The sequence below is a fragment of the Lissotriton helveticus genome, chromosome 2_1, assembly GCF_964261635.1.
Source record: "Lissotriton helveticus chromosome 2_1, aLisHel1.1, whole genome shotgun sequence".
Lineage (NCBI taxonomy): Eukaryota > Metazoa > Chordata > Amphibia > Caudata > Salamandridae > Lissotriton > Lissotriton helveticus.
The window spans coordinates 582,786,680-582,810,795 of NC_136059.1; the positions used below are offsets into that span (position 1 = coordinate 582,786,680).

At 47.1% G+C, this 24,116-nt stretch overlaps 1 protein-coding gene across 5 annotated transcripts in view; it reads left to right on the forward strand.

The window, feature by feature from the left end:
- The window catches only part of ANKRA2 (ankyrin repeat family A member 2), a 118,504-nt gene that overhangs the window by 64,873 nt on the left and 29,515 nt on the right, over positions 1-24,116 (forward strand). For all 5 annotated transcript variants that reach the window (XM_078675263.1, XM_078675264.1, XM_078675266.1 and 2 more), the window contains exon 6: positions 23,110-23,235. In XM_078675263.1, coding sequence (XP_078531389.1) covers positions 23,110-23,235 — 126 coding nt within the window. The remainder of the gene's footprint in view (positions 1-23,109; positions 23,236-24,116) is intronic.

A 24,116-nucleotide genomic window follows, 5' to 3' on the forward strand; every position in this document is an offset into this window, starting at 1 on the left:
AGATTTTAAGAGGAATCTATAATGGGGCAGTTGCAAAGATAATTATAAATACTAAACTGGCGGGTGAGGTGGTGATTAGGAGGGGTACCAGGCAGGGCTGCCCCCCGTCTTCCCATCTATTTTCTTTTTTTATTGAGCCTTTGGCAATAAGGATCCGTTCTAATACATCAATATTGGCTCCGCTAACAGGGATGGCAAAAATTAAGTTGTTTGACGATGATATGATTTTATATCTGAATCCAGATAAGGCAAACATTCAGAAGGCACTGGGGGGAATCCATGCAGTTACAATGCTGGGGGGATATAAGGTTAATTACACCAAAAACGGAGCTCCTTTTGTTTAACTCAGTGGAGGCTGATCTTCCTGAAGGGCTAAACTTTTTGCCATTACGACCTATTAGTTATCTGGGCTTATATGTTACAGCTGATTTTTCTCAACTGTTTCAACTAAACTATGTGAATACACTTAATAAAATAAAAAAACTTTCTAGAAAGATGGTCGCTATTACCTCTGTCTATAGTAGGCCAAGTCTCCCTAGTAAAAATGTCTATACTTCCCTTGCTGGTATTTTTGTTTCTAAATCTTCCTTTAAATATACCAATTTCATATTTTAATGAAGTGGATAAAGTAACCGTCAGTTTATATGGGGATAAAATAAACCTTGGGTCAAATTATCTATTTTACAATTAGACATAGAGCGGGAGGCTAGCACTACCTCATTTTTCCACTTATTATCAAGCTGCGTTAGTCAGTTTACTAACTCTGCTAGCAGCCCCTTCCTCGAAATTTGATAATTTAATGTTAATTCTTATGCTAACAGAAAGCACTGTTAAGCTTTCTGATAGATACATCTGCCGTGTGGATTCCTCACCTTGTGAATATCCCCCTTGCGTCCGCAACATTCGGATTTTTTTCTTCGTAGCACGCCGGCGTGGATGACGTCACAGGAGCACGGCATCGCGCGCGACTCCGTCTGACGTCACCGACTCCTTATTAGACCCACGTCGGCGTGATGACGTCAGTTCCCTTTTTTCAGCGTCGTCGGCGCTAACGGTTTCTGGGATCTTCTGCGATACTTTGTATCTTCTACTAGTTATAATATTACTATTTCATCTTTATTTACTCCTTCTTCGTCGAGAATGTCGTCGAGGAAGACAGGATTCAAGCAATGTGGATCTTGCGCTCGTATGATGTCGATCACCGATCCTCATAACGATTGTTTATGGTGTCTTGGATCGGACCACGATGTTAAAAACTGTCGATCCTGCTTCAAGATGAATCCTAAGGCGTTACGAGAACGTGAAGCAAAACTTCTTCTTGCGAAGGTAAAGGGAAGAGAGACTGGGAGATCTTCGAGGTCGACGTCGAGACGCTCGAAGTCGAGACAGAAGTCGCGTTCAAAGTCGAGATCGTGGTCGGCTTCGAGGTCAAGGTCCAGAGCGAGGTCGAGATCCAGAGAGAGGTCGAGGTCTGGATCCAAGTCGGCTTCGGGTCATGCTTCGAGCTCCTCAAAGAGGAAGCACAAGAGGAGAAAGCACAGCTCCAGACATCATTCTGGGAAGGAGTCTTCAGATTCGAAGAAGAAGTCTTTTAAACATCACAAGGACTTCGTATCTCCTTCTCCCTTGCAGTCTCTTGGAGGTTCCCCGATTCCGGAACAAGAACCGGATCCGGAGTCACACCATTCTTCGGAGCATGAAGATGAAGAGGAAGTTCCTCGAGCTCCGACTCCGGTGGTAGTCCCTGTGGATCAAGAGGGTCAGAATGAACCGATATCGGAGCAACCTCCTTCAGGTCAACCAGTAGGTTCGTACCCTCCCTTTCCTGGTCCAGGACAGGACCCCTCGCATTTCCTTAATGCGATGTTTGGAGTTTATTCGAGAGCAATGTACCCCACTGGTGCACCGGCTGGTCCCATGGGTCCATTGTCTTTCAACTTGGGCATTCCTCAAAGTTACGCCCCAGCTCCTTTTATGCCGTTTATGCCGGCGCCTTACACACCTTGGCTCGGTACGGCTCCACCGAGGTCATCGACTCCGCATACGGCTTCGCCGACTCCGGATCGACCTCGTAATTTGGATCGAGGTGCCACGCCGGTCCGTGAGTCTCATCCTCCAACTGCCCCGACTCCTCATTCGACGTCGGATCTGGCTCCGTCGGAGTCGTTACCGGATCGTTACCGGATCCATCGACTTCGGTTCGTATGGAATGGTCGAGACGCAGGACTCAGCGTCTCTTGGAGGAAAAGAGGTATGAAGATTCTGATGTTGAAGAAGGTGAACTTCTAGTGCTAGTGGTCTGGAACTATATCCTGAGTGGGGTTTGCCATCTGTTTCTGATGCACCATCTAAAGACGTGGGACCCTACCATGTTGTTATTAGAAAGGCTGCAGATCTACTCAATCTGACCTTACCTACTGTTGAGTACAAACCTAACATCCTCACAGAGATTTTACACTCTCCTTCTTCTATTATAGAGCCTACACTTCCATTTACTGAGGCTTTAACTGAACCGATCATGGAGGTCTGGAAGAGACCGTTGACTGCTCCTGCTGTTTCAAGGTCTGTGGCAAGACGCTACAGGGTGGCACCTGGTGACCCCGAGTTTCTCTCTTCACATCCTTCACCAGAGAGTCTAGTGGTAAAGGCCGCTTGTTCCAACAGGTCTGCAGGTTCTTTTCCTCAGGTGCCAGCAGACAAGGACTCTAAAAAGTTGGATCAGTCTGCAAAGAAGATTTTCTCCTCGGGTAGCATGGCTCTAAAATCTACTGATGCTACTTGCCTTTTGGGGAGATATGTTCATGCATTGATGGACTCTGTGAAGCAGTTGTCATCTAAGCTTCCAGAGGCTGATAGAAAAACTTTAATGAAGTGGTCTCTGATACTCAAGCTGCAGCCCGCTTGGTAATTCAGAGTGGCATGGACACAGCAGACTCTGTTGCCAGGATTATGGGCTCTACTGTGGCCACCAGAAGGGCAGCATGGCTGAAATCCTCCGATTTCTCTGCAGATGTACAATCCACGTTGTTGGACTTGCCTTTTGATGGGACAGGCCTTTTTGGGAAGAAGGCGGATGTGGCTTTGGAAAGATTCAAAGATAGCCGTGCTACTGCAAGATCTTTGGGTCTCCAGACAAGAGGTTCTACCACTAAGAAGTTTAGAGGGTTTGGTAGATCCTTTTTTCGTCCCTTCAGACAAGGCCAGCAACAACAGCAGCAGCAACAGAACCCTCTGTACAAATCTTATAGAGGTAGACAGAAGGGTTGTGGACGTGGTCGTCAAGTCTCCTCTTCCTCTACTTCCTCCAATAATACCCAACCCCCACCTACATCAGCAAAGCAGCCCTAGATCCACCATTCTGGATCATGTGGGTCCGGTAGGGGGTCGGCTTACTCATTTTCTACGAGATTGGGAATCGGTTACATCAGATCTTTGGGTTCTCAATCTCGTAGAGAATGGGTATGCACTTCCTTTTCAGGAGTTCCCTCCCAATTACCCTCCCTGCCAAGGTTATTGTTCGCAGGACCACCTGCTTCTCCTGCAGGAAGAAGTCCTAGCACTGTTCAGAAAAGGTGCGATAGAGGTGGTTCCAGAGCAGGAAAGGGGTCAGGGGTGCTACTCCCGGTATTTCCTGATACCCAAGAAGGACGGCAGACTTCGGCCAATCCTGGACCTCAGGATTTTGAACCTCTATCTCAAACAGGAGAAGTTCAAAATGCTCACACTTGCACAGGTTCTTGATGCGCTGATGGAAGAAGACTGGATGGTGTCGATCGACTTGCAGGATGCGTATTTTCACATCCCAATCCTGAAGTCGCACAGGAAGTATCTCCATTTTACGGTGGGATCGCAACACTACCAGTTTGCGGTCCTTCCTTTTGGGCTTACTACTGCGCCTCGAGTTTTCACCAAGGTGATGGCAGTGGTGGCGGCGCATCTCAGAAGATCAGGGATACCTGTGTTCCCCTATCTGGACGATTGGCTGATCAAAGCGGAGTCGCCGGAGAATGTGCTTCATCATCTGCAAGAGACAACTCAGTTGTTGCACAGGTTGGGTTTTTCGATAAATGTACCCAAGTCTCCCAGCGCAACCTGTTCAAAGGTGCGGTACTGGACACTACTGTATGTCGTGCATTCCCTCCACCTCAAAGGATTCACGACATACAGGAAATGATTCCTTTATTCTACAATAGAGCGGTTGTTCCAGTCCTGAAGGTCCTTCGTCTGCTCGGTCTGATGGCTTCTTGCATTCTGTTGGTCAACCATGCACGCTGGCACATGAGGGCACTCCAGTGGTGCCTCCGCAGGCAGTGGTATCAGCACAACGGAGATCTCAGGGAGTCAGTGAGGATCTCCAGAGAAACTGCAGCGGATCTGTCTTGGTGGGGCGTGGAAGGCAATCTGTCTCAAGGAAAGCCTTTTCAATTTCCTCCATCAGTGGCCACAGTGATAACGGATGCATCCACTCTCGGGTAGGGTGCTCATCTGGGGGACCTGGAGGTCAAAGGGCTTTGGTCTCCGGAGGATAGGTTGCTTCATATCAACCTTCTAGAATTGCGGGCGATACGTTTGGCGCTCAAGGCCTTCCTCCCTTCCCTTCGCGGTCAGTCAGTTCAAGTCCTGACGGACAACACGACCACGATGTGGTACATCAACAAACAGGGAGGAGTAGGGTCGCAGTGTCTCTGCAGAGAGGCTCTGCGTCTCTGGTCCTGGGTTCAGGATCATCAGATTTGTCTGATGGCAAATCATCTGGCCGGAGTTCTGAACGTTCGTGCAGACAGTCTCAGTCGGCAGTTCTCTGCCGACCACGAGTAGAGGCTCCATCCGGAGGTGGTTCACAACATCTTTCAGATGTGGGGGACTCCTCGGGTGGACCTGTTCGCCACTCGCGAGAATGCTCACTGCCTGTCATTCTGCAGTCTCCAGTTTCCGATGCAAGGAGCTTTGGGGGACGCGTTTCAGTTGAGTTGGAAAGATCAACTCCTTTACGTGTTTCCTCCCATACCCTTGATTCCTCGGATTCTGAGGAAGATTTGCCAGGACCGGGCCCAAGTCATATTGGTTGCCCCCGATTGGCCAAGAAGGGTGTGGTACACAGACCTTCTCCACCTCTCCTCTCACCCGCCGCTCCGTCTCCCTCACAGGGCAGACCTCTCTCAGATGGAGGGGCAGGTTCTACACCCCCACCTCCAGACATTACACCTTCATGCCTGGAGATTGAACGGAGCAACTTGAATTCTTTTTCTCTCCCTCACGATGTGGTGGATGTCATTCTTTCTGCCAGGCGTGACTCCACTAAGTCCATTTATTCGTATAGGTGGTCTAAATTTGTCTCTTGGTGTAGGGAGAGAGATGTTGACCCTTTGAAGGCTCATTTGTCTGACATTTTGCAGTTTGCTCTTTCTTTGGTGCAGCAAGGATTTGCTGTTGCCACGGTCAAGGGGTATCTTTCGACTTTGTCGGCTTTTCTTTGTTTGCCGGATCAGCCTTCTCTTTTTAAGTCTCCAGTGGTTTTAAGATTTTTGAAGGGTCTCACTAATAGATTCCCTCCTACTCCTTTTGTTGTTCCTCGTTGGGATTTGAATCTTGTGTTAACCTATTTGATGGGTTCCCCCTTCGAACCCTTACACAAGTGTCCCATGAGGCTTTTGTCTTTCAAGACGGTCTTCTTAGTGGCAAAGGTTTTTGAAGGGCCTTTCAAATAAATTTCCTCCTACTCCCTTTATTTTGCCTCAATGGGACTTAAATCTGGCGCTTACTTTCCTGATGGGTTCTTCTTTCGAACCTTTGCACAAATGTCCCATGAGACTTTTGTCTTTTAAGACGGTCTTCCTTGTTGCAATTACCTCGGCAAGGAGGGTGAGTGAGCTTCAGGCTCTTAGTTCCAAACCCCCATTCCTGACCATTCATGCTGAAAGACTGGTTCTTAGGACCAGGGCTGCTTTTCTGCCTAAGGTGGTAACTCCCTTCCATCTAGGACAATCCATTACCCTTCCTACATTCTATCCTCCCCCTCACCCGTCTAAGGAGGAAGAGAGACTACACCGTCTGGACCCTAAGAGGGCGGTGTCTGTTTATCTGGACAGAACTAAAGACTTCCGGATGGATGACCAGCTGTTTATTGGTTTTGCTGGCTGCAAGAAGGGCAGAGCGGTGCACAAGCGCACACTTTCCAGGTGGATAATCCTGTGCATCAAGATTTGCTACTCCCTGGCGGGTAAGGACCCTCCTGAGGGTATTAGAGCACATTCAACTAGAGCAAAGTCTGCAACATCTGCTTTGTCTAGAGGTGTTCCTGTTGAGGACATTTGCAGGGCTGCGACTTGGGCCTCCCTCCACACTTTCGCGAAGCATTACTGCTTGGATTCCGAGGTGAGGAGGGACGGCCACTTCGCGCGCTCTGTTCTCCAAGATTTCCTGGTATAGCAGAGTGGTCACCCTCCTCCGGGAGTGGGGACTGCTGTGGGACTCTATTCACAAGGTGAGGAATCCACACGGCAGATGTATCTATCAGAAGAACAAGTTACTTACCTTCGGTAACGCTTTTTCTGGTAGATACAATATCTGCCTGTGGATTCCTCACATGCCCACCCGCCTCCCCGTTGTCCACTCTGCTATACCTGGTTTTATTGTTTGTATATATTTTGGGTTTTGTTGCCTTTGCTATGCACTGTGTGCTATTTTGGTTTGTATGTACTGTGTACATTGTATATATGCATATTTGCTGTCGTTGGTCCGTCCGGGTGCCTCGAAGGCAAGGAAAAAAGGGCGGAACTGACGTCATCACGCCGACGTGGGTCTAATAAGGAGTCGGTGACGTCAGACGGAGTCGCGCGCGATGCCGTGCTCCTGTGACGTCGTCCACGCCGGCATGCTACGAAGAAAAAAAATCCGAATGTTGCTGACGCAAGGGGGATATTCACAAGGTGAGGAATCCACAGGCAGATATTGTATCTACCAGAAAAAGCGTTACCGAAGGTAAGTAACTTGTTCACCAGCATTACTGCACACTACGAAGTTACCTAAGAAAACAAGATATAAGGTTGTAAATATAATTGCAAATCGTACTCGGCGGTTCTATAAAACCTATAATGTTCCAACATGCCACGCATACACCTCTCTTCAAGATTGTGAGTTATGGGGTCTCCAGCTTTCTCAAAGGGGACTGCAGTCATATAACAATCCAGGCTTTTGTAAGCTAGGCGATTTCTATAATGGTACCCATTTGATAGCATGGCAGTCATTTGTATCGCAATTCAAACTCCAAAGTCGAGACAAATAACATGCTTTCTAAAAAGCAACTACACAGTGATTAATGAGAGGGAAAGAACAATCTTGAAAGCATCCTTTCATATGAGTGGTGTTCGAAACTGGTATCGGCTTCTGCGCCAGGGTACAAATAAGAGTCTCATTGAGGTAATGCTCCCTAAAATTGCTCAGGAAACTAATTGTCGGTTTAACATTCAGGAATGGCAGCTAGTGTGTGAGTTTGGGAATAAAGCATGGAGGGCGGCAATCTTCAAAAGAATGTCCTTTTTTTTTTTTTTTAGATGATTGCTCTATTACACTCCCCTTAGATTACATAAATGGTTCCCATCAATTCCTTTTTTAAATTTTTTTTTATTCAAGACAAAAAGAATACAATACATTATCTTCATTTTCCAGACCCCTAAGCTCCCCCTCCCCCACCCCAAGTCCAACAGAAACCATTGTCAATACATAAAGCAAGCAGTAAGAATAAGTTAATTACATTAACAATTAATCAATTAAACAGAAATATCAAAAGAGGGTATGGACATAAGAATTGACCATAGAGCACAAAAAGGTCCAGAGACAAAAGACGGGGGAGATAAAAGACTCCTGGTAGAAGGGGATGTGGCAAAGACATGTGAAAGAATAAGAGACGAGGGCGAAAAGTAAAACTAGGTTATGTATCAAAAACCCATTACTTGGCGTGGCTACGAGCCGACCGAGATGGCGGCGTAGCGCGAGTGCTCTGACACCGAGGCGGCTCCTTTGTCAATAATCCGACTGTTCATCCGGCACTAGTGTACCTTCAGACGCGGAACCGGAGTGCGGGAGATGAGCGGCGCCTGCTGACGCTACCCCGGTCAAAATCGGGCGAGGATAGCCGGTGGAGATCCGACGGACCAGGAGGGTCCCTGCTGCGTGTGCAAGCACCGGCCTGCCGCTACGCAGCAGCCCGACCGGAAGTGACCGGGGGACGGAGGACCTGGCCGGAAGGGGCCGCTGACGGCGGTGGAACGCACCGGAGATTGTTTTGCCCTCAAGCGGAGACGCGCCATACCGGCCGCGGCTTTACCGCTGTGTAACCTCGCTGCACACTCACACTGCTCTGAGGTCGAGATACCTCACGGATGGCCTGTAATTGCTTTACAGGCAACACGATACCTTGAGGAAGACAGTGTGACACGGACATTCGCTTCGCCTGGCTGCATTGCTCAAGTAAATACACTGATTGCTGAACTGGTTAAGAAACACAAGTAACGCTTTCAAGTGCCCACGAGTTACAGACTGTTTGGTCCCTGGTGGCGCGCCCCGAGGCGAAGAACCCATCTGACCGGCTGAGCGGGCAGAACGCAGAGGCGCCGCCGGCCCCCACATCGGGCGACGGCTGCATTGCCAAATATTGTACCAGCAGACCCTGGGAGCGGTGCATGGAGGCGGCCGCACTTGATCCTGTGCCACAGGAGCCGGCGATAATCCGCATTCAGGGGCACGTCCTCCACCTCCATGGCTGCTGGCTTTCCGGTCTGCGCCCTGCGGTGCGCTGCGTGAGTCAGTGGTGATACTATCGGGCAGGAGGTCGGCGAGTACTGCCCAGGAGCGAAAGATAGGGGGTCCTGCTGATTTCCCTGTGAGGAGGTGGAGGTCTAACTGCACGCTGCTTCCTGCCCACTAATGCTGTTGGTCTGCACGCCTTGTGAGGTGGAGGAACTTTGGCGGGAGAAGCCATCTTGATACCGAGGCGGAACAACCGTGCCGTGGAGCTGCCCCCAACGTGCTATCTACAAGGCGCAATGGCAGGCAGAGGTCCCAGGAATGCTGCGGCGCAGGCGAAGCTGGAGAAGTACGCCTTCGACAAAACTGCCACACATCATTCAGAGGGTCGCCCTTCCGCGGGCAAGAGTCCAGAAGGTGATGGCACCAAGCGAGTGACATTAGAGGATCTAATGAAAATGCTTACGAGTGTGCAGGCGACAGTGGGATCAATCTCTACGGATGTTGGCCTACTCAGGGCGGATTTCCACAAAATGACGGAGCGTGTGGCCCAGGTGGAAGTGGTCACTAAATCGTTAGTGGAGGACACTTCTGAACTGCAGTTGGCCACTGAACGCCTGGAAGCGGTCACCAAGAAGCTGCAAGAACGACTGGACGATCAAGAAGGGAGGTCGCGGAGGAACAACGTCCGCATCTTAGGCATTCCAGAGTCGGAGGGCAAACGCACGATGGATTTGTATGTGGAAGACTTAATCACGACGAAATTGCAGCCGAAGGGTCTCTCCCGTTTCTTTTCAGTCGAAAGGGCGCATAGGGTCCCCGGGGGGACGCCGAAACCAGGGGCGGCGCCGCGGCCGGTGTTAGCTAAACTCTTTAATTTCAGGGATAGAGATGCCATACTTCAAACTGCCAGAAATTCCGCCCCTATCAAGGTACTGAACTCCACTATAGCTTTCTTCCCTGATTATACAGCTGAGGTGGCCCGACGACGAAAGACTTTTATCGACATCAAAAAAAGCTTGCGGGCCAAGGACATACCATACTCCATGTTATTCCCGGCGAGACTGAGAGTCGTGGACAATCACAAAGCATGGTTCTTTGACACACCGGAGGCAGCGAGGGACTGGCTGGACGGGTGGAGGCGCCTAGGCGGGACGGCAGAAGTCAACGCGAACGAGGAACAGTGAATTAGAGACCCCAGGGTATAACGCGCTATATAAATCGAATAAATAAATAAATAAAATAAATAAAATCAGTCGGATCAAGTGGCGTCACAAGGCCATAGCCAGGACCTGTTTGCGGAAACGGGTCTGGAGGAGGGAGAGCATCCGGAGGAGTGAGTGCCGGCGGACATGTGCAGCACACTGACTGAGAACTCTTGGTCCCCGCTCTGTGTTGGGCGGATGAGGTCACATGGAGCTGCCTTCGGATCGCAGAGCTTCATATCCCCGACAAGCAAGTACAATGGGTTGGGTTGGGACAACGCGCTCTGCTAAGTTGGGGGAGGCGGGCGGTTTTCGACCCGTGCAGCAGGGAGGCAGGGAGGGGGGTGGGGAGGGTTTGTTGGTTGTTTTGGTTTTGGTTTCTGTATTTTATTGTAGTATTTCACGGCACAACATGAGATACACTGCACTACGTGAAGGTAACACTTTAATTGGCGACAGTGCTCTGCTGGGATCGTTCCTTCCTGACTTGTGGGGAGTTACACACCCTGCTCAATGGCGACACACGTGATAGCTACACCTGAGCTCCACATGTCACGTCCCTCCCGCTCTCCAACACTGACGGCCCTCACATGGAATGTTAGGGGGTTGGGCGATAAGGTGAAGCGAGGCCTAGTGTTACAATATTTGAAACGCTATAAACCGGCGATAGTCATGCTGCAGGAGACCCATCTTGTGGGCACAGCCTCTAGAGCGATGGATAGATGGGGGTATAAATTCATTACTCATGCGGACTTCTCCTCCGGCTCTAGGGGGACTGGGATCCTTATACGGAAAAACTTCCCGATGGTGTGTCAACAGACTAAGATAGATACTCAGGGCCGCTTCGCAGCAGTGACGGTACAGTGGGAGGGCCAACTCTTTAACTTTGTGTCCGTCTACATTCCGCCTGGCCTACAGGCCGCGGCTCACACTGCCCTTGCTTCCTTTCTACTGGCCCTACCGACGGCGACACTGGTTCTAGGGGGCGATTTTAATGACGTTGTGGATCATGAGCTTGATAGACACCCACATGCTGCGACGATGCGGGGAAGCGGGCGACTCGCCGGTCTGTTGGACGCCCTGGGATTGACGGACTGCTAGCGATACAAGCCCCCTTATGACAAACACTATACCTATTACTCAGCGACACATAATTATCTCTCACGGATTGATTACATTTTAATGTCAGGGGAGGGACTATGCGGAGTGGAGGAGGTGGACATCTGTCCCAGGGGAATCTCCGACCACTCCCCGCTAAGACTCACATACACGAACCACCGCTCCCATAGGTACCGTGTGTTTCCGGTTCATGCGAGCTATCTGCAGAACGCCCCATTGAAAAAATCCCTCTCTGCTACTGCTGAGCACTACTTCCAGGAGAACGCGGGCTCCGTTGACTCTCGGAGTACCCTGTGGGAAGCGTTTAAAACGGTGCTGCGGGGGCAAGCGATTGCATCCGTAACGGCCCATAGGAGAACGCAGCAGCAAGAACTTAGCACCCTTGAGGAGGCCCTTGCAATTGCAATCGCTGAACAGGAATCCCATCCATCTCGGGGAGCTGCCCAGGCGGTCCGGCTGTGTCGAATAGAATGGATGGCATATCAGAAGGAGTTGGTTAGGTCCTCGATTCAGGCCATCCGACACAGGGTTTACGAGCTGGGCGACAAGGCAGGAAAGATGCTGGCTTGGCTCGATAAAAAAGAAAAGGCGGGCAGGGTCATTGCACAATTAGCGCTGCCTGACGGAAGTGCGACCTCTGACCCCGGTGTCATAGTTGACCTGCTGGCTGATCACTTCGAGGAGATATACGCTCCCCAGGCGAGGTACTCGGCGGAGGAGGCTTACGATTACATTAAAGATCTGGCGATCCCCTGTCTCTCACCTGAGGCAGCGCTTTTGCTGGAGGCCGATATTACCGTGGAGGAGGTGCGAGAATCGACCGACGCACTGGCGTCTGGAAAAGCACTGGGACCCAACGGTCTCCCGGTGGAACTGTACAAGCAAACAGCCCACACGACAGCCCCCCACCTCCTTAACATGTTCAAGGACAGCCTGGAGGTAGGAATGCTGCCGAGAGATCAACGTCTGGCCACAATCATCCCGATCCACAAACCTGGTAAGGCATCGGAGGAGTGTACTTCTTACCGCCCCATCTCCTTGCTAAATGCGGAACCAAAGATCCTAGCCAAATTATTAGCGCAGCGGTTGGCCCCCCACCTTGCCACTCTGGTGCACCCAGATCAGTCCGGCTTTATGCAAAATCGTAATACCTCACATAATTTGCGACGTTTACAAGCGGTATTGGCTCGCCGAGACTATATACAGGAGCCGGCGGTATTGCTTTCCCTTGACGCCACTATGGCGTTTGACACCGTGGAGTGGCCTTATCTGTTCGCTGTGCTTCGTCACATGGGCTTTGGCCCCCAGTTCTGCGCATGGGTCCGACTGCTCTACACCAGCCCCCTGGCTCAGGTGGCGGCGAATGGCCACATCTCCAGGGACTTCCCGCTCGGGCGTGGGACGAGGCAGGGTTGCCCGTTGTCCCCTCTGCTATTTACACTAGTCCTGGAGCCACTGGCGATTTGGGTCAGATGGGAACCATCCATTAAGGGTATCCGGTGGTCGCCGACGTGGGAGGATCGGATATCGCTCTACGCGGATGATGTCCTGCTCTATCTCACCTCCCCGAAGAAATCGATCCCGGAACTGCTCAATGTTTGCGAGAAGTTTGGGAGAGTATCGCGCTATAGAATTAACTGGTCGAAGTCAGTCCTATTCATTCTTACTGGCTGCCCCCCCCCCCCTACCGAGGGACTGTCCGTTGAGTTACACTACCACCCCTTTTAAATATCTTGGAGTTTACGTCACTCCTAACTCGGACGAATTCCACGCCTTAAATTTGAAACCCCCCCTGGAACGGTTTACTAGAGATGTCAAAGTGTGGCGCTCCCTTCCTCTCACTCTTTTGGGCAAAGCTGCCTTGTTTAAAATGATGGCACTGCCCCGTTTTCTGTACCTCCTTGAAAACACGCCGTTTCCAGTACCCCCCTCCTATTTTAAAGCCATCGCAGCGACAGTTTCTACTCTGCTTTGGGACGGGAAACCGGCTCGTATTGCACAAAACAAGCTGGTGAAAGACTGGTACGATGGGGGTATAGCGCTCCCTAATATTGAACTGTATTACTGGGCCGCCCACCTTAAACAGATCAACTACTGGTTGCACGCCTCACAAACGGAACCCGCCTACTTGGCGGACAGGCAGAATATTGAATCCAGGGGCCTGTTAAGAAACCTTTATAACCGAGCCATCCCGACCGAACTAAGAGGCCCGACTCGTCATACGATTCAAATTTGGTATAAGGCACATAGACATCTTCAGTGTGCGAACACTATCACACAGATGACACCCCTGTGGGACTCGTACAGGTTGGGTTTACATGGGCAATACCAAGGGGTTCAAGGCGTGGGACGCCATAGGCATTTCCGTGGTGGGGGACCTCTGGAAAAACCACAAAGTCGTAGATTTTGATTTTCTACAGACCAAATACGGTATGGCTAGGTCCGAACATTACAGGTACATGCAGATACGGCATGCACTGAGGGCAGCCATTCCGGAAGGGACGAATTTTCAGGAATCTACCCCTCTAGAAGACAGACTGCTAACTGAACATATGTCCCAACAAGCCACCTCCTACACATACCAGAAATTAGTTAACAATCTCCCTGACATGCTGTCCAAACTGCGTTCCAGCTGGGTGGCAGATATTGGTGACCTTGACGACTCGGAGTGGCAGGAGGCTCTCTCGTCTCCGCGCGAGTCTGAGATTCCTTCCAGGCTTAAGCTGGTACAGCTGAAAATACTGCACCGCACATACTATACCAGGACGGTCCTGCACAAGATAGGGAAGACTGACCACGATTACTGTCTCCGTGGATGCGGAGAAAGAGGGACGTTCTATCACACAATTTGGGATTGTGGGCGATTGGCCAGGTACTGGACAGCAGTGATGCGAACTATCTCCCAGACTATGGCTACCTCCCTGCTGCCCGACCCGCGCTGCTGTTTACTGAACATATGGGAGGCAGTGGACTTAACCCATAGACAGCAGGACTGGGTCATGTTGGGCCTGATGGTCGCGAAGCGCAATGTGGCTAAACTGTGGGGCTCGCCTGTGATGCCCACACTGAGAGAATGGTGCAGCGACATGGATGAAGCAATGGTGGCTGAGAAGGCGGTGTTTGTCCAGAGGGGTTGCCCCAAGAAATGGGGTCTGATCTGGGGGGCATGGAACAGGTACAGGGGAAACATTTGTGAGCCACCGCGGGAGGACTCGGATGAGTGTCTGTCGGATTGAGGATTGAAGTTATACCATGGCTGTAAATGGTGACAGGCCCGGCTGTTTTGGAGACCGCCCGGCCATTACAGGAGGTGTAGGTGCTAGGGTCGGTTCTGGCATGCATCTCTAATGTTAACGACAATATAATTGCGAATGTATGTCTAATTACCTTCAGGGATCGCTTTGTGTCCTTTATGTTTGTGCCTTTGCTTTAATGAACAGTTTGGTTCTACAGTTAAAAAGCAGACCTACGTAGTTTCAGATAATGATAACCGCTGCATTAAGCACAATATGTTTCATTTGCCGCCGGGCCCCAGGGATAACGGCTAAACGGCTGTGTAACTCTTTACATTGTAGATTTGATACTGGAGTAATCGCGGCCGGCCCCAGAGGTTGTAGGCCCTAAGCTGTGTTCTGATGATAATGTGCAATAAAGGTCTTTAAAAAAAACCATTACTATCTTTTTCCGAGCGTGGCTACACCTCCTGTGTATTCAATGTGTTAAGCCAACTGGTTAAAGGTAACCATATCTCTAATCCCTTTTTTTTCCCGGCCCTACCCTTCCTAGCATATATGGGTGACTCGAGTTTGAGTGGAAAGCAATCGAGCCTGCCATTGGACAAAAGAGGGAGGGTTTGGATCCTATCAATGAGAGGCTATACAGATCCGAAGAATGGTCATGGCCAGGAACAAAAAGGCACCCCCAGATTTTAAATGAATCATGTCGTTTAATCCTAACATCACAGTAACAGGCATCAGTTGTACATCTTGTAAGAGAACTCTGTTGATGAGTTGTTGCACCCTTTCAAGTAATGGGGCCAGTCTTGAGCATGTGGCAAACATGTGCACTGAATCTGCACTGTATTCAGCACATCTCGGGCAGGTGGTTCCGTTGCCAGAGCCCCATTTAGCCACTCTGCTTGGAGTTATATATAAGAAGAAGCCAGTTTTATAGAATTGTACTTGCAGCTTTGAGGACAGGAGGTGTGTTTGTGCGAGACTTAGGGCATGACAAAAGGTTTTAGGAGGTACATTCAGTTTCTGCTAATGTCAATACTGTTTTAAACATAGGCCTTACAATTTTAACTCGGTATGTATACCGCAATTTCACCCAATAATCGGAAAGGGCCTGTCGACGTTTTATTTTTAAAGAATACAGTCTACACTAAACTGTACTTTATTCTACGCTGCTAACATTGTTTACATCCATTGCAGTTTTCTATAAACTGCTGCTAGTTGTTGAAGGCTTGACTGTATCTATTAGCATAACATTGCTATCGTCATGCCCACAAACTTTTTCGTCTAAATGCCATTGCGGACACTGTTGTTTTGCATATCTTGCCTTTCTTTTAACATATGTATGCTATTGAAGTCCTCCAATGTAACTTGGAAGTTTTTATCCATTCACCGTCTTTATGTCTTGCTTTTTATAATAATTTGTATTGTTGCTGGTATCTTTTTGATGTGTACTTTTAAGGATATTTTATATGCAAATAAAGTTTCTTCTTCTTCATCCTATTAATGTCATCTGGCCTCCGCTCATTTAGCATTGTGTAGATACTTCCGATCCGTGGTATACTGGGCTCTAGAATTTTATCTATTAATGTCATCTTAACAAATCCTGTGGGACCACCAGTTTTATTTGTTAGATATCCTGAAATTGTAATATACTGAAATAGTTGTCTATTGTCCAAATTATACCGAGTTTTCAGGATACTAAAAAGCAATATGCATGCAGAGGTGATCACATCGCCCAGTTTGGAGAAGCCCGCTTGATACCACTGTAAAAGATATGCATTTTGAAAAACGAGCGGTAGGCTGTCATTATTCCGAGTAGGTGTATAGTAATTGAATTTAGAAAGCCCAAGCGATTTGCGTATGTTGGAAAATACTTTATAGGCATTCAAAAGAGTTTTAAATCTGACCCGTTTGAAATAGCCGTGATCTAGCTGTCGCCCCAGACATCCTCTCACCCTTTCCCCTAGGAGAATTGTATAAGGCGACTGGAGACCTGAGGGGTTCTCGGTAAGAGAGTCTTGCAATAGCTCTGAACTATATTGCAAAACTGTAGCCCATTAATATAGTTTGATATTGGGGAGAGCCCACCCTCCTCTCTCTCTGGGCAGTGAAAGAAATCTAAAAGCCCTTCTTGGTTGAGCATAAGCCCAGATGAACTGGGAGAAAATGTGATCAAACATATGGAGCATTTTATTATTAAATTCTAGGGGAATGGTCTGCAAAAAATATAGCAGTTTGGGGAAAAAAAGTCATTTTTAAAAATTACATCTCCCCACGATTGTCAGGTGCATATTGTTAATCCTTTTAAGTGTTTTTTTCATATCGGATGCAAGCGGAGTCAGATTTTCTTTAACAATTAAATCCAAGTTGGAAGCTATATTGACCCCAAGGTATTTAGCCTTCTTGGTTACTCTATCATCTTTCCAGCTTATGTATTCGTTCAGCACAATCTGAGTTTTAGATTTATTGAGGGCATAGCCAGAGATCTCCCCGAATTCTTTGGCTTCATGTTCCATAGCCTTAATGACCCTTTATGGTTCTGGAGTTACCAAGGCTAGATCTTTGGCATACGCCATAATCTTTGTGTCAAAGCCAAACCGGCTCACCGCTACTATCTCCGGGTTAGATTCAATTTTCCTAATCAAAGGATCAATAAATAATGCAAACAGCAGTGGTGAGCAGGGGCATCCCTGTCTTGTTCCACGTGTTATCCTATCTGCCTTGTCAGATGCCCGTTGATGGAAATTCTGGCAGTTGGACCCTGAATATAAAGCCTGTAGTGCCTGTAAAATCCTAGGACCGAAACCGATCCGTCTCAGAACCCCCATAGGTACTGCCAGGAGACCCGATTGAATGCTTTTTCAGCATCTAAGAGTATTAATGCGATCGGGTCTCCTGTTACCTTAGCAGCATCAAATAGGGCGATAGTCCGGCGGACATGTTCCGTGGTACCCTTTTTCGGTATAAAACCGTGCTGCCAATTCGAAACCAGAGAATCAATATTTAATGACAGTCTAGATGCAAGGACTTTGGAGAATATCTTCGAATCTGTATTAATAAGAGTTATCGGTCTGTAAGAGGACATTTTCAGAGCAGGTTTATCTTTTTTAAGGAATACTACTATTTTTGCTGAAGACCAAGACTGCGGAGGAGAAGAGCAATAAAAAATAGAAGAAACTACGTTTGTAAATAAGTCTTATCTGTTATGAAAAAATCTTATAAAATTCAACTGGGATATTGCCGTCCGGAAGACTTGCCAATGTGATTGCAATTTCATCCCAGGCTGGGGAGGTTTCTAATTGATCACTACTCTCTCTATTGAGCTCTGCTACCAGAGTAACATCTAGATAGTTGTTAATTTCCAATTCTCTAAGCTCTCTAGGCTTAATAATCTCTTCTGTATATAATGTCTCGTAAAAGTCTCTGAACGCCTCCTCTATTTTTACAGGATCATTCGTTATCCCCTCCGAGTTTGTTATGGATTGAAGAAATTAGATTGGCAGAAGTCTGTTGCCTAGTAGACATGGCCAATTGATGGCCAATAAGTTCACTGCATCCGTAAAGCCTTTCGTGGGACGAGGCCCATTTTGCCGCTGTTGTTCTGCTAATATGGTCCCCATTTCTGCTTTGGCAATCGTTATGTTGGTCTGAGTTTCTTCAATTCCAGATCTCGCCCGGACAGCTTGGATTAACTTTCTTTCGACTTCTATCATTTGCTTGTTTAAAGCATCAGCCCGTACGCTCTCTTTTTTATTCCTTCTAATAGAAAATATGAGCGTCTCCCCCTTATCCCTGCCTTTAATGTGTCCCAGACAACCATGACCGATGCAGACCCAGAATTTATCTCTAAGAATTCCTGTATCCATCTTTTCATGTGTTCTACGTAATCATTATCATATAGGAGGGCTTTTTTGAATGTGCAGTTAGAACCTTGCCCCCTGTTTACCAATCCCTCTAAGTTAATAACAAGAGGATTGTGATCGGAAAGAAGTCGAGGGACAGTGTTAATAACACAATCATGAATCAGGGATGCAGAGACTAAAAATAGCCCAGCCCAGCGAATGATGTATGAGGAGCTGAGAAAAAGGTATACCCATCCTGATTAGGTTTTAGATCCGCCCACACGTCTTTCAAGCCATGGGTTCTGATCAAATTCAACACCGCCTGGAAGACATTAGGTTTCCTGCCTCTATATTCCCAAGACCCTTCTTGGTTCCAGGTACTAGGCAGATTCAAATTTAAATCACCGCACAGTATGATAGGAAGTGGCCAGTGTGCAAGTTCCTCATTTATAACATGAATTGCCCCTGGATCATCAAGGTTGCTCCCATATACAGAGCAAATAGTAAAAACAAAATTCGAGGCAGCAGAAGGGAAGGAACAACCTGCTATCACCCACCGTCCCAGAGAATCTGCTTTTACCTGATTAACAGTTAGAGGTTACTTTCTGGAGACTAGGATCCCAACTTCTTTAACCCTGGCACCTTGCGAATTCGCACCGATGACTTTATAGCCAAAGGTGTTCAGCAGAGATTTCAGAGCGACTTCTATATGCATCTCCTGAAGGCAGACAATGTCTGCCCCCATTGTTCGTAAGACTTGTGCTGTTTGCACCTTTTCGCGGGGTCATTCAGACCACAAATATTGAGTGAGACGATTCTAAATTTGTTCAACATATTAAGTGTTAAATTTTAAAATACATTTAAATACATTAGCAGATACCTTCATCAGCAGAAATTTTCCTTTGCCACCCGCTAAGCTATTAATGTTGCTAAATAGTGTTTTCCTAGACCTCCACCCCGTCCACCATCCCCTCGCCTTCCCAAATCCAACACCCCATGCAACCATTCCCTTAATATCTCTACCCCTCTTCAAGTCCAAAAGTTTTCCTGAATCCTTTCCAGGCAAAACCAAAAAAAAGAAAAATTTAAACCAATACCATACTTCTACTACTGCTGCTAGCATACTAACCTCCCCTTCCCACCCCCTACCCCCCAAAAAACAGGCAGTCAGGGAACGCCTGAATGATGGTACGCAAGTGTGAGCTCTGATCGCCAGACCACACCAAGTTTTAAACAGAGGGTCGGTGATTTGATTCTCAACACCTTGCACTTTCATTGCCTATAGATTCCAGCTGCTTCAACCCACACCAAATACTTTTTTTTTTTTTAAATAAAAGTGTGGAACAGGGAACAAAACCAAACCAGAGCCTTATTTTTCAAAAGAAGAAAGTGAGGGGGAAAAAAAGGTGAGTACGTATGTGCGTGGGTATTATATTTAGCAGTGTAGAGCATAGAGCATCTGAATCAGCAATAAGACAATAAACAAATAAAGTCTATATCAGCCTAGTACAGCTGGACCCCAGGTATCAGACAAGCTTAACTCTGCCTTTTTCTTCCCACAATGTCCTTCAGATATTCTCCTACTTGATCTCTGACAGAAAAATCTGCGTGGTGTCCTCAAATATTACTTTTATCCTCGCCGGATTCATAAGATATACTTGGAATGGGGGGGGATCAGTTGACGTAGCCGCCACCTGCGTTCAACTGTTGCGTGGCCAAAGTCTGGTTTGGAGAAGAATTTTATAACGTTGACTTCCTTCTGAGAGTTTGGTCTAGCTTGGTCATATACCAACTGCCTCAAAAGAAAGTTTCCCAAAAAAAACTAAAACACCCTGGGTTTGTTATTTCCATATCGGCTGCCATCTCTTCGCATTTTTAAGTTGAACGGAAAACGGTGCGCCCTCTGGATCTCTTGGTCCCAGTTCCAGCTTGGACACTGAGGGAAAGGCCGCACAGAGCAACTTGACAATAAACCCTCTGGGGTCGTCTCCCCCGACCCCTTCCGGGATCCCAAGCAGCCTTAGGTTATTTCTCCGCATTCTGTTCTCTTGGTCCTCCATCTTGGTCATCAAATCTGAAAGACAAGCAGCCTGGGATAAGCCTTGCTCTTTCACGCTAGCCATGTCAACTTCCAGAGACTCTGCCCGGGCTTCTACCATAGCAATTCGGTCACCAATATCTGTACAGATTTTATTTAGTTTCCTGATCCCACCCTGAAGTTTTTTAGAAGCCCCTTAGCTGCCAGGGTATCAGATCGTGCTTCGTCCCGAAATTGTTTAATGGATTCCAGAATGGTAATCAAGGGAGGCTCGGCCGGGCTCCCAGTTATCGTGTTAGGGCTCTCTATGGTCAGAAGATTGGGTGAATCTTCCATGTGAATGGCCCTTGAGAGTCTGAATAATCCCATTTCAACTGGGTCCGTCTTTTACTCCTGATTTTCTTTTTTTGTTGAGAAGTTTTGGATATTGGATCAGAATCAATGTCCTCCGGTTTACTGTTCTCGGAAGAGCTAGTCAGGGCATCTTCATTTTCCATGTCGGTTGAAGACCCGTCTGAGACTGAAAATAAGTTTTCTGTAATTAGGTCTGTGGATCTGTAGGGCCAGAGGCGGCACTCTTCTTATGGTACTCACTGTCCTGGATTTCAGTATGAAGCTGGAAAGGATTAACTGTGCTGATAATATCTGGAGTGGCTGGCGTGCTGCTTAGTGCCTTTGTACCATTATTTACCACCTCGGGGGCTTGCGCAGGCGTTAGTAGACTTTCTCCCGTTCCCAGGGTTATTTGCATCTTTGCTTGAGTCTCTGACCGAGAATTTAGTTGAAGAAATCTGAGAAGTTAGCGGAGTTTGTGGCGTAGAACCTAGCTCCTTGTTCCCCTCAGCCATCAGACAAGCCCCACTTGGGTTAACATCCCCCCTCCCCTCAGGTATGCTGCTAGTGACTAAGAAAGTGTGGGGGGCTTAGTTAAAGCAGAGAAATGTTTAGTAATGGAGGGTGAAATCACTGCGCCTGCCAGCGAACTGTCTTTTGACATGCTATGTCCAGCCAACTTCCCAGGCATCTTTTTTAGCATTCCCCTCGGCCCGTTTACCTTTAGGGGGGGGGGTCCGTCTTTTCAGGCATTATCTCAGCAAGTCTCTCTGCAGCATTGCTTTCTGCCGCATTTCGATTCAGGGCCGTTTTCAGTGTGATGTTCTTCTGCCCCCGCGTCGTCATATTGGCTCCCCTCCTGGACCAGCTCATAGAAAATGGGTTTGCACTGACCGGGCGCCTTCCAAGCTGAGCCCGGATTGCTGCAGTAGCAGTCATGCTTCCTCTGAACGCGACCTTCACAATGTAGAAACTAGGATTAGAAAGGACGGAGGCTCCAGTTTGTGACCTGCTGCTCACACACGATAGCGCAGATCCGCCGGGCGTTCCGACCTTGACAACAACCTTGCAAACAACCAAAGCCGTGATCACTGTCATCCGCCTCGCTTGCACCAGCTCGGTCAGCTCGGATAGCAGGTCATCTCACCGAGCACCGACCAACAGAGCTCCCGAGTATCGTTTGTGGTGTGGCGACTGGCTCGCAAGAACGTCACTCTAGCGCCATCTGCTGCCTCCGCCCCGACTGTAGTGTAGATTTGGGAATAAAGCATTGAGGGCGGCAATCTTCAAAAGAATGTCCTTTTTTTTAGATGATTGCTCTATTACACTCCCCTTAGATTACATAAATGGTTCCCATCATTTCCTAATTAATGTTTTATATACAGTTAGGCTGGGGCAGGAGATTGGATACATATATTTTTTTATATGTCCTAGATTGCAACACTTTTGGTAAGAGGTGTTTAGGTTTATTAGTCGTTGTATGTCTATGGTTATCCTACCCTCAACGTCGCTAGCCTTATTTGGGTTTTCTCACACAGGTAGTCAGCTACTAAAATATAGGCAATACCTTGTTTTCATAGCAAGAGCGGTAGCCAGATCCTTGGTGTTGCAAACCTGGAGATCACTGAGGGTACCTACAATGGGCCAGTGGCTCCCTAAGATGGACCAGACCTATCAATTTGAAGAGGACTACGCAAAAAGGGTAGGGGCGCTTCGTAGATTTAGTGCAACTTGGGAGGGCTATGTTTTGGTTACCCATGCAGTTTAGAGCAATATTTTATGTACTTTGTTAACTTTATAGTAAGTAATTCATGTTTTGATATAGATAACGCTGGTTATATATTATGTAAAATGTTTTAAGGATCTATGCTATTTATTGTCTAATAAATTATGAGATTGATTATTATGAAATGTTTTTTTGATTCCATGATTACCATGTCTGCTTTTTTTTGCCCTATTAAAAAAAAGAGAATCACAAATCTTTCTGTGCAGCACTTCAATTTCATATAGCAGATTGATTTACAATTGCAGATTAACAATAAATAACTACATTAGTTCCTAAATGCCTATTTGTGTAAACAAAACATATCTATTTTCTGGTAATGTTTTCGGACTCGGAAGTGTGTACATGTTACCTTGGGTTATTGTGTGTAGAAACACTTCAGCTACCTATGCTGGCGACTTGTAGAATTGTTTTTGAAAACTCTTATAGAATTTCTTGATTATAGACTACTCTAAGGGTGCATATTCCTGCCTTAGTTCTAATCCCTGATTTTTGTTATTTTCTGCATTATGCAATTTTATTGTTTGGGCCGTTTAATCGGTGGCTGAAAATATTTAGCACTTGATTTACTTTTAATCACAAATACGCCGTAAATATTACGGAAAGAAGGAAGAAAAATAACAAAGTAGCAAGTTATTGCAGACTTGCCAGTGTTTCGATAACTTACTGTAATCAAGATAGTCTTACTCGCACAACCTTAATAAATACATATTAAGGGCCAGACCACAAAGACATTCATGTGTTATTGTCTGACTGTAAGAATTTTAAGGTGATCTTCAAATAAAATATACTACTTTTTTTCCAACAGGCTGCAGATCCACACATTCTTGGGAAAGGAAGAGAGAGTGCACTATCACTAGCTTGTAGTAAAGGATACACTGATATCGTCAAAATGCTGATTGAGTGTGGAGTAGATGTAAATGAATACGATTGGGTGAGTCTCATTTAAACATATGAATGGGAAGTCTCTTTAATAGTTAAAGTGGGCTTTTACCTGGGTATGCCATTTTTCTTTCAGGGTCTTAGATGAACATACAGAGCCAAGCAGCACCATTTAAGTTCCTCTTCACTTATTCATATGATTCTGCTTGCTATCTTTGCTGTTGAATGTTGGATGTCACGATTTAGTCATAAGACACAAATTGTCTTATCATAGTATTATAGTGAATTTGGTTACGAGAATATTAAAGTTACAAACCTTCTGATGGGTACTTCTAACTGCATATTTCTCATCTTGTTATTATCATGCAGATGTCAAACTAGATCTGGAAATTCAAAAGTAGTACTCCTACGCACCGATAGGTGGCGAAGTGTGGCTCTGCACCTGCATCATTTCACTCTGAAAGTAAGGAGTGGGCCGCATTCAACCGCCACCCAGACACGGTGACGTCAGTGCCTTGGTTTTGTGCCTTGAGTCACGGATCTGAGCTTTATTCCTTTCATCTTTAATGACATTTTTCACAGAATGTTTTCTTTTACCAGTGTGCAAGGGAACTAGGTTTGTGAGTTTCTCAGAGGCAAAGAAAGGCAAGGCAGTGCCGAAGAGAACTATCTTCAGATGGATAGTGCTCTACATTTAAATCTTCTATGTTTTAGCAAAAATACTGCCCTTTCCAAAAGGTTATAGGCTTATTCCACTCAAGCTAAGGCTGCTAATACTGCATTAGCATTCGGGGTACCTGTTCTGGATATCTGTCAGGCTGATTTTGTGGGCATCAGTGCACACGTTCACAAAGCACTACTGTCTTGACAATCTGGTCCATAGAGATGAGCAATATGTCTGTTCGGTCCTGCATGACTTTTTGACTTGATCCA